Source organism: Lichenostomus cassidix, chromosome 3 (assembly GCF_008360975.1).
Source record: "Lichenostomus cassidix isolate B80296 chromosome 3, HeHo_3.0, whole genome shotgun sequence".
Classification (NCBI taxonomy): domain Eukaryota; kingdom Metazoa; phylum Chordata; class Aves; order Passeriformes; family Meliphagidae; genus Lichenostomus; species Lichenostomus cassidix.
This window is the reverse complement of record NC_139483.1, coordinates 103460009-103470648: the sequence shown is the minus strand read 5'-3', so window position 1 is coordinate 103470648 and position 10640 is coordinate 103460009. Positions and strand designations below refer to the sequence as shown.

Sequence of the window (10640 nt, the reverse complement as noted above, 5' to 3'; positions counted from 1 at the left end):
TTCTACCCAAATTAAGGTGCAAATGAGACCATATACCAAAGTCAGTAGTATGGATTTTAGTTAACAGTAAAATGTAAGAGAGTGAAAGAGCCAGAAAGTGGTTTGGGGGAGAGATAGAGAGAAATTAAGTAGAAAGATAGTCATCACCCATGTGGATCTGGCGGCATTGTTGGTCCTTCTTCACCCTGATCTTTTCAGTGGTAGAGGTCCCACAAAACGTAGAGTTTATTGGGTTAATATAAATTCAGGAATATGTGGAAGTGCCTGAGCACTTCCCCTGCAGTGGGGAGTTTTACACAGTCTTTTACAACAGTGTGGGTCATCCAGTGTCCCCTGGTGGAAGGCCCCAGAAATAAGTCTGAGGGTGCTTTGGGTGTCTTTGATGGTTTGTGACACCTTTTAAGACATGACAGCTGCCTCTCATGCATGTGTAGTTGAGCCATTTATGCTCCATCAGAAGGGATAAATACCCTCAGGCCTACATGTGAGTGTGAATGTCCTGTGCTCAGTGTGTCTCTTCATTTGAGTCAGTGGACTATGGTTTGCTCCAGTGAGAGCTGACCTTCAGCACAATGGCTGAGTTGGCCTTCCCTGTGGACTCCTTGCAGTGATACACTCTTCTCTCCCAGTCTTGTTTACCTGTCCTTACGCTTGAGATAATTTGGACAATAGTACCACCTTTATCTTATCTCGAGTCACCTACCTGATGGGTCAGGTGGCTTAACTGACTGTCTATATTTCCAGGAATTCATGGAGGTAGATTTGGGCTGGGGGCATTGGTAGTCGCAGATGAGGAGTCACTTCTTTATACAGTGTGCCACTGTGGGCAAAGTCTTTTGGTGACCTTAACAGCGTTTAAGGCAATTGTGACCTATAAGTCTCTTGTAAGAGCATATCCTCTGCTGCAGCTATATTCCAAAAAACTCCAAATCCTGCTTATTTTACTGGCAGGTGCCCTTTGAATTAGCATTTTGGCTGCCACTGAAGGAGGCAGTGTTGCAGGTGATGGCTGTTATTCACAGGTCTCACAGGCTGCTGTGTGAAAGCCAGGCACCTGTGTATTCATGTGTGGTCCTGTGTTAGAGTCCACCACATATGACTGAGAACAAAATTTTGTTTGGATGTGTAAAGTCAAGTCCTTGACCAGCAGAACATGTGAACAGAATCAGAGTGGACAGAATGGCATCATCAGTACTGGAGATGGTAGAGCTTTTGTTAAAGCCTAATGTTTTAAACATGGCTTGCAAAGAGGATTGGGTACAGAATTGGGTCTGTGCCCTTGTTTATTGTTTTATTTATCAAGAACTCTCAAGATACTCACTTTAAAAGGCTTTTTATTCAAACTTTGCATTAGAGATTCAGAGGTTACCTTCTTGGGGAAGCTCAAGTTTCGTAAGAGCTGATCAAGTTTTGACAAGATGTGAGGAGTCTTTTTGAAACTAGATTGCTTTAAACCTCTTGAAAGTGTGTATTAAGTTCTACCTGTGGTGTAGCCTTAGGTGAAAGGGCACCTGTGTTAATGAAACTAAACTTCCTAAAGGAAGAGGTAAGAATTCCACAGGACACCAATGAAAACCACAGGAAATCCAAAGAAGATGGGACTTGATATTCCTTGTGGTTAAGGTTTAAAAAGGCAGAAAAAATGTTTAATGGTCCTAGTTTGGGGTTTTTTTAAATGGTCCCTTCTGATTTCGCTAAAAAACGTTCACTCTCACATAGGAAGGATGTACTCAGATGTGTTCAGAGGGTAGTCAGTCTTCTGGATGATAACTTTCTGATTCTGGCAGAATGCTTGGTTCCAGTGACAGCGAGTGTGCTGTGGCTTGGCTTTGGGTTACTTTGGGGAAGGGATCTCTGATTAGTTTTGGTTTTCAGGCTATTGAAACAGACTGTTCATGTCATTAAACATATTGTTTAATGCCCCAACAGCAGCTGCTTGGTCTTACTCTTGATGTGTGAGCACTCTAATATGATCCTGGCGTTCCTCTTGCAAAAATGTCGTGAATATTTCCTTGGGTGACAATGCAATGGGAAGGTGACACCACAGTTCTGTGGATCTGAAGCTGGCAGGAGAAAAAAATGCATTGAATAAACTGCAGCAGCAGGTCCCTTGCTGAATTTTCCTCCAGGAGGAGCTGTGGGTGGTTCTGACTCCTGGCAACTCTCAGAGGTTAATGTCCTCCTTTAACATGATCAGTCATGATAGATGTTTGTCTAATTTTCCTCAAGGAACTTCACCAATGAAAACTGTGGTTGGCCCATCAGTCTGCTCCAGCAGCTTCCTTTGTCCTTCAGGCTTTAACCCAGTTCCTTGGTTGGCTCTTCACAAACCTCATGTTGTTCCTGTGCTCCAGGGAGCAACTTCTTCCTTTCATGGCCTCTTTCAGCTATTGTCTCTGTCATTCCTGCGAATATCCTTAGACAATGGAGAGGTGGATGGGGCTTGGCATGAGTCATAATGAACAGACCTTTGTCTCAAAACAAAGCTGATGAGAGATCATGGGATCTTACCTGCTGTGCTGGGTGAGAGTACTTTCAACTCTTGAGAGTCAAGTCCTACTCTAAATGAATCCACATCTCTTCACAGAAATGCTGTGCTCCCAGCATGTTGCCTGCAGTGGCTCATGGCAGGTGTTTTGGGATGGAATGTAGGAAATAGATCATGTCCAAATTTAGCTTGTTGGAGAGTAGGAGGTGTTGGGGCAGGGTCCGTCTGATGTCCTGTTCCAGTAAGAGCCTTTGCACTGATTTTCTGGGGCTTTTAACTGAATTCTGGGAGAGGGACAGTTAAAAGTCTTTGTGCCAATGACTGAACTTTGTGTATTTTCTTCCCTAGGCAAATTCAGAATACACACACGGGACTGGATTTGTCAGTGCCAGAACACCAGGAAATCCATGGGAAGATGATGTCTGGCCATGTCGAGTATCACATTGTCGTTGTTACCCGACTGGCTGCCTTCAAATCAGCAAAGCACAAGCCTGAAGATGTGGTTCAATTTATGGTAAATATTTAATCAGAGCTGTGTTAGGGATCACTTTCTTAATCAGCTTTGATTATTTGTCGTGATGTAGCAGGTGCTTCGTCATCAATCACAGCTTCTCTGGGTCAAGGTCCTTGATAGGACAACACAGTCTGTACTATTTCTGCAATTCCTATTCCATTATATATATTCCATTTTACATATATTAATTGAACTTTTTATTTCAGCAGCTATAAGTGACAATGACTGTTGTTGCCTTTAAGGCATTTTTTATTATAGATCAACAAAGAGAAACCAATTAAGATTTTTGTAAGTTCTGCTACAAATTAGTTTCTCCAATATATGTATCATTGTAGACTTGGTACATAAACGTGAAATAAATATGTAATAGCTTATTTTAATATATGTATTACCTTGACACAGCTTTTAAAATCCTCAGTGAGAGAGTTTTACAAGGAAGTGTCTGCATAAAATATTACTGAGTTGGATTGTCTTTCATTGTACATGCAGAGCAAAGGTTTGAAGACACAGCACATGATTTAAAACAGGTGAAATGAATCTCATCTGTAGCATGTGCACATCCACTTAAGCTATTTCACTTGGGACTATTGAGTTGATGGGAAAGGGTGCTTTTAGGGTGTTTTGTGTGATCTTCTTTAGCTGCCTGCTGAAAGACTACCAAAAAGTGCATTTCTCTGTCCACTGACTATAAAGGGACACACTCTGTTGCATGCTGTGAACATCTGCTCTTTTCAGAAGTTTTGGCAATAACTGTAATGTTAGAGTGATGTGAGTGTGTGGTTACCTGGTAGACCATTACCTGTAGTGTAACTTGGACTCCATGGAAGATAGTTGATGAAAGCCTATTTAAACAGTCTGGTCTGCAGATAAACATCTGTCAGTGTTGTAGAGAGATGCTTAATGAGATCTCCTGCATTTAATTCCATACCTTATACTGTATACAATTATGGTAAAAGGAGCAATGCTGGCATAGGAGTCTGTTCTGTTCCCCCTCCTCATCCCTGACTGCTTGTTCTGACTCCCGCAGTGTTTCCTTTTGTGTGCCAGTGTCATGTGGCTATTCCATAACGTCAGCTGAGGAACTGCTCCTTGCTAAAAATGGGTATTTTGGGGGTTGTTATTCAGTACTGATCTACACCTGTTCCTTGAGCCTTGTGAGTTGCACAGCTCCATTAAAGTTTGTTTTAGGACAAGGGGAAGGAGCAGACATGGGCAGCTAAGAGAAGGGGATGTGCAGTTTCTTTTTCTCATGCAGCAATGCCTGCTTATATTATGTAATATTTCCACACAGCTCTGTGCACAAAAGAATCTGACTAAGCCTGAGGTGTTAAATTGGGCTGTTGTGATCTAACTTCATTTTGCTTCACTTAAGAATAAGTTGCTAAAATCAGCTTGTCTATAAAGAGGAAAAACAGACTTCATACTCTAGCCCCCCTGCTTGCTGGGGTTGTCTGTTCCCATGTCTGCTCTCTCTAGAAGGATTTTCAGCACTCAGTTGCTCTTCTCAAGTGAAATGAATCCTCCTGATTTCTCCTCTGGTGAGGCCTCCTGACATTTCATTCTTCATGAAGAAGAAAACTGGTGGAGCCTGACGGGAATAACATTTATCTCATCAGTTACATTTTCTTCAGCTGACTAAATATGATATATTATATACTTTGTTGTGTGAGAGTAATTTAAAACCGTGAGCTGGGAGGTTGAGGATGGATGCTTTCCATCGATTCATTCCGATGAGTCTTTTCTGTATGTATTACTGGAAGGAACAGAGGGATTCACCTGTCCTAACTTATCTCTCTCTAAGTTGGATATTTTAATCTGAGTCTGTCCTTGCTTGTATGGTCAGTGGGAGAAGGGGAATGATATGACTCATCCTCTGGAAATGTCTCTCCTCTTTGACCATAAAGGGAAAGCATCTGTATTTTAGACAGCTGCAATGGGGGGCTTCAACTCCAGGCTAAAATGCTTGAGGGTTGGTAGAGTTGCACAGAAGTCACTGTGTGCACTTGGAGGTGCCCTGGGATTTTCCACCTGGTCTTCAGAAGGTTGTGAGTCTCACATAGATCCTGTGTGGTATTAGCCTGCCCCACATAAGCCCCTTGGATACCCCAAAGCGTCTGTGATGGCATGGGATGCCTGTTTCTGGGCAGAACAGTCTGCTCTCTATAATTAGATGTCTTCATCTGGTTTTCTAAACTCCCATCCCAGTTGGTGCAGTGCTGTTGAAAAGGATGCTGAGCATCTGTGGGGTGGGGGAACCCACTTTGCATAACATGAATGGCTGGTACCACTTGAGAAACCGTAAATTATCCTAGATGTTTACACAGGGCTGGCAGGTATGACAGAGGACATAAAGGCATTGGCACCACCCTGGAACACAGTGAGGAGAATACAGTGCAGCATCCAAGGTACCACTGGCTGCCTGTGTTCAGGTGAGTTGAGCTTCAGTCACATTTTACCAAAAGACTATCTGACAACCACGGGAGGCTGAGACACCTCCTGCATGTAGGCAGATGGCTTAACCTGGAGAAAAGTCCCAGTGCTGTGGCAGCCAGGGGAGGTGGGTTGCACCCGGAGTGTCTGTGCAGTGCCCTGGAGTCTCCTACGTGCTGGAGCAGCACAAACAAGAGCTGTGACCCTTCTCCAGAGAGCTTGCAGGGGAAGTGTCAGAGAACCAGGTGCCAGGGGAGCAGCAGAGAGGAATGAGGTTACATTGGGCAGCAGATCTAACACATCAGAGTTGTATCACAAAGCAGAGTGAGATGAGATGAGATGAGATGTCTGAAGGAGGAAGAAGAACCTACTGTGTGCCTGCTCTGGAGGAGAATGGGAGTGGAGACATTTTTTTGCTTTTGTTGAAACTGCCAAATTGGAGGAAGGAGAGTGTCACAGCGCTGAGGTGACAGGTAGGCTAGCGAAGACAGGCAGGCGTGGTAGGATTTGCATTGTCCCTGGGTACGTTAATTCAGTTTTAGCCATGTGGGGAGCCCGGTGTGTGTTTCGGGCTCCTCCTTGCTCTGCCGCTGCCGCTGAGGCCTCAGAGGCGCCGCCGCTCCGCTCGGGCCCTGCCCTGCCCTGCCCTCAGCGGCGGCGCTGGGCGGCAGCAGCGAGCGCCGGGAGCGCCGCGGCAGAGTGGCCAGCGGGGCGCAGCGGTGTTTGCGGCTCCTGCAGCTCCTCTGCTCCCCGGAAAATCATGGGGAGCAAGGCAAAAGCGTCCTCTGAGCTAGTTGGGATCTCTGGGATCGAATCACAGGATCATTTGGGTGGGAAAAGACCTCTAGGGTCATTGATTCAGCCTTTGACTGATCACCACCTGTCAGTTAAACCAGGAACCAAATGCCATGATCGGATATTTCTTGAACACCTCCAGGGATGGTGACTCCACCACCTCCCTGGGTAGTCAATGTGCAACAACTCTTTCCATGAAGAAATTCCTTCTGATGTCACACCTGAACCTCCACTGGTGCAGCTTGAGCTTCTATCCTCTCATCCTGTCAAGGTCAAGAGATGTGTTAAGGCCCTATGACAAAAACCAGATGAACATCAAAAAGAGATTCCATATCTGGCCTATGGAGCCTTTAATGTGGGTCTAAACAATCCAGAGTGCTCTATTCCCCAGCCTGAACAGGACTATGCAAAATCAGTATCACAGTGTTTCTAATTAAAATGTTTGTGAAGCATTAACAGAAGAAGGAATTCACTTCTGTGATGACATTCAGATCTAAAGTCTTAGAAACTGGAGGGATTTTTTAATTTTAAAAAATGCTAATTGTAAAATAGGGCGAATAGGTTGTAGAGCTGCTTAACCTTAAGGTTATATTTGGTAATTAATGGAAAAGTCAGCTGCGTTTCTTTCAAAGGTCAGAATACTCTTGTACTGTCGAAAGAGGGAAATTGGTTTTCTCTTTGGTACTGCTTCCAATGTGATATTTAATTATTGCCTGTAGATTTGCCATTTTCTGTGATAAAAAGAAAAGGCTTTTTCTTAAAGGCATTTCTTCTAGCCACACCTTAGCTTTTTTAGCAATTAACTTCTGCCTTCCCAGCCTTATTAAAAATCCACCCAGCTTTTAGTGTCTTCTCTTTATATCTGCATCCACTTTGATTCTTTTGTACAAGTTATCTGTTAGTCAAGTTTTTTTATTTTTCAAAGCTGAACAAATAACTACTGGTATTTGACAGGCACAGCACAATTTAGTGAGGCATTCACTACAGAACTGTCTTCCTCTCATAAAATGGTGTATGAGCGTATGAATACGTGGGTGTGTATTCATTTATGTTTTCATCATTGCTTTTTTGCATATGTTGGCCTTCTCTTTTTGGGCCTCAAAATCTGTGCATTGGAGTTGTTTTTTCCTAACCATAGAGGTGTATTGTGAAGATAAATTCCTTCACCTTATGACTACTGTGATGTGAGAGGGGGCGAAAAAAAATCCATGCTCAGTATAGCAGTAGGTTCAGGAGCCACTAAGGATTCATGTTGATTAAAAAGAAATATTAGAGTTCTTGCTCTTCTGCTGGGCAAAACAGATGGGAAGAACAGCATGTGGTCATGTAATTAAAATCTACCATAATGCATACCCACAGGGTCACCGAGCAACATTAATTATGGTATGGCTTGAATTGGGAGTTTCCAAGCGAAAGCTTGGGTTGTGCTATCTGGGAGAAGAGATGCTTTTGATTCCTGTACCCAAAGCTAGTTGTTTTAAAGGACAGAGCTGCTGGATCTCCATGTTCTGACAGTGTTAAGAAGTGGGCTTTGTAGCAATAAAGTCATGATAGCCCTGGTTTTCAGTAAATACTGTAAAATCAAACGTGCTCTTTGCTGATATGCACTGGCTGGCAAAGGGCTCAAGTTAGCTCAAAGATCTCCATTTTTTTGAAGTCCTTGCAGTAGATATAAAGCATATGAAGACAAGTTTGAGGTCAGAAATGGGACAGTAAAAGGAGCTTTAAAGGGGAAGGAGGCATTAAATTGCATTAATACTGAGTGGGGTCAAATTCTACACACAACCGTAAGTCCCAGGCTCATATCCTACAGCCATTCCGGTGTGTACTTTCATGCGTGAGGCCTTTGGGAAAAGGGGGGCAAGGCACATGCATGAGATTTGAGGGATTAGCAGCAAACTTCAGACTTTCACTTTGAACTTCCCGGTGGTTTTCTTAACCTTCTAGCTGTACTTGATCACATTCAACTTATTTATTTGTTCCCAGTGGAAAAAAAAATACTCAACCCATCCCTGTCTCTCTTTTAAGTTCTGTGTTGGATGTTAATTGTTACAGGCAAATAGGGTCTTGACCTGGCAAATGTGCACATGCTTTGCTGTATTTGCATGATTAACTCTTTTGAAGTGAAGTAGATTGAGCCTTTGATATTGTGACTTGACAGAACTCCTTGAAGTGTGTGCACTCAAGCTGACTTACAGGTGGTGGGGGTTTAGCTCCACAGTGTTCACAGAGTTCAGCTAGAGGCATGGAGTGGGAGAGGATAACTGCAGGATCGAGACCTGGAGAAATTACAGGCAGCAAAAGAAAAATATTTGAATATTAACAAAATGGAACTTTGTTTACTTAATAGGATTGATAAAATGGGCTTTAGGGCAGCATTTATTTTTTATCCTGACATTTTGGGCCATAGGATCCATCAATAGTTTTCAAAGGGCTCTGAGTCATAACCAGGAAAAACAAGATTTAATTTTGTTACATGCTGATGCACCTTTCTCCTGGAAAATTGACAGAGGATGTCAAATTTAAAGGGTCCAAAATTGCTGTGGCAGAGCAGTGCCTTCTGACTGGATAGGTGTGAGAATGCTCTGTGTGATGTCTGGGATTTGACTTGAGGAAATACACTCTGTGGAAGCTCGCTAGCACTTCATAAGGCCCCTGTGCTGCATCTGCTGCTGCATCCAACTACGGGGTCCTGAGTACAGGAAAGACATGGACCTGTTGGAGTGGATCCAGAGGAAGGGTTCAGAAGTGGTTACAGAGCTGGGATACCTCTCCTGTGAAGAGACTGAGAGCTGGGACTCTTCAGCCTGGAGAAGAGGAGACTCCAAACTGACCTTAGAACCCCTTCCAGTACCTAAAGGGGATGTAGGAAAACAGGAGAGGGACTGGTTACAAGAGCCCAGAGTGACAGGACAAGGGGGAATGACCTTAAGCTGAAGAAGGGAAGGTCTGGATTAGATGTAAGAAAAAAATTCTTTACTGTGAGGGTAGTGAGGCATGGGAACAGGTTGCCCAGGGAAGCTGTGGCTGCCCCATCCCTGGAAGTGTTCAAGGCCAGGGTGGATGGGGCTTTGAGCAACCTGGTCTGGTGGAAGGTGCTCCTGCCCATGGAACTGTATGATCTTTAAGGTCCCTTCCAACCCAAACCATTTGGTCATTCCCAGTGCGCCAGTCTAAAGCTGTTGGGCTCAGCCAGCCCTAGCTGCATTCCCAGCGCCAAACCCAAGGTAAATCTGGCAGCAGAGCTGAGCCAGGGTGTCGAGGGTTTGAGGCACAGGGCCAGCAGGTGAGGAACCTCTGGTGGCAGGGGCTTGCAGGGGCCAGCACTGGGCTTAGGTAAGCAGGGAATGGTTTTGGCTGGATCTGTGCCACCTCACTGGTACAGCGGGCTGTTCCAGCAGAGGGCATCCCAGCACTGCTGGATTTTGGCCTGCACGGTGTGCGGCAGGCTGTGGGAAGCACATTAGTATGCTTTGGAGACAGTGCTGTCACACTTGGTATTCTGTGTCGCGTGTTCCCGGCGTTGTTGTTCAAAGCCCACGCGGATCCACAAAGGCGCAATTAGTGATGGGATGCGAGGGTGTGCATTTGCTTTAGGTTCAGTGGTGTAATTAGACATAAATTGAGATTTATGAATAATTTACAGACTTTGATAGAGGAGGAATGAAAATTAAGTGGGGAAAGAAATAAGTTTGTGTAACTCAGTTCAGTGTTAGATTATTTTAAAACTGTTTCGGCTTAATCTTGATTGGCTGCTGTCTTGTAATGCTTTCAGAAATTAATTTGGTAGTTATTATTGAAAGTAATTAAATGTCAAATGTTTTTCACAAATCAGACTTTTTTTTTTTTTCCCTGGGTGGAGGGTAATAGTGTTTGTTCTTCTGAAAGAGCGCCAGTGAATTCCTTACTGCCCTTACATTTGTGCTTACATAGTATTTTTGGGAGGGTCTCAGGCATCATACCCTGATGCTACTGGGACTTAGCAAACTAGAAATGCACAGCAGTTCAGAAACTCTGGAATTGCTTTCCCCTCTCTTTTTGGGGTATCTTTCAAAGAGAAGATTACTATATTCTGGAACACCTCTATTGCCCCCAGTTCAGTGCTTGATTGTGGAATGGCATTTCAGATCCCACATGTGGAGCACAGTGTTACTCACTCCTTTCACGAGACAAATCTAAAATTCTTGGTTTGCATTCCCCTGTCGACTCAGGTTGGGTGTTGTGCTTCAGATCTCTGTTACAGAGCTGCTTGCCTTTTGTGACTGGACATTGAACCCACAGTGAGCATTATACAACTGAAATGCAATGCTTTCCAAATCAGCTGGCTTGCTTGGTAATTACCACAAAAGGCAGAGAAGTGTGAAAGCTGAGGTAGTTATTGCTCTTTGTGCCCACATCTGAATCAGTGAACTG

The 10640-nt window shown here is 44.0% G+C and overlaps 1 protein-coding gene across 5 annotated transcripts in view; it reads left to right on the top strand.

Annotated features, from left to right (window-relative positions):
* HS1BP3 (HCLS1 binding protein 3) overlaps positions 1-10640 on the top strand; it is a 49405-nt gene that overhangs the window by 3215 nt on the left and 35550 nt on the right. For 4 of the 5 annotated variants that reach the window (XR_014851122.1, XM_085056961.1, XM_085056959.1 and 1 more), the window contains exon 2: positions 2837-3002. Coding sequence is in view for 4 of the 5 variants with exons in the window: in XM_085056959.1 (XP_084913085.1) it covers positions 2837-3002 (166 nt within the window). In the remaining variant the exon portion in view is untranslated. Of the gene's footprint in view, positions 1-2590; positions 2632-2836; positions 3003-10640 lie in introns of those variants that run through there. The other variant, XM_085056960.1, reaches the window with a different exon arrangement.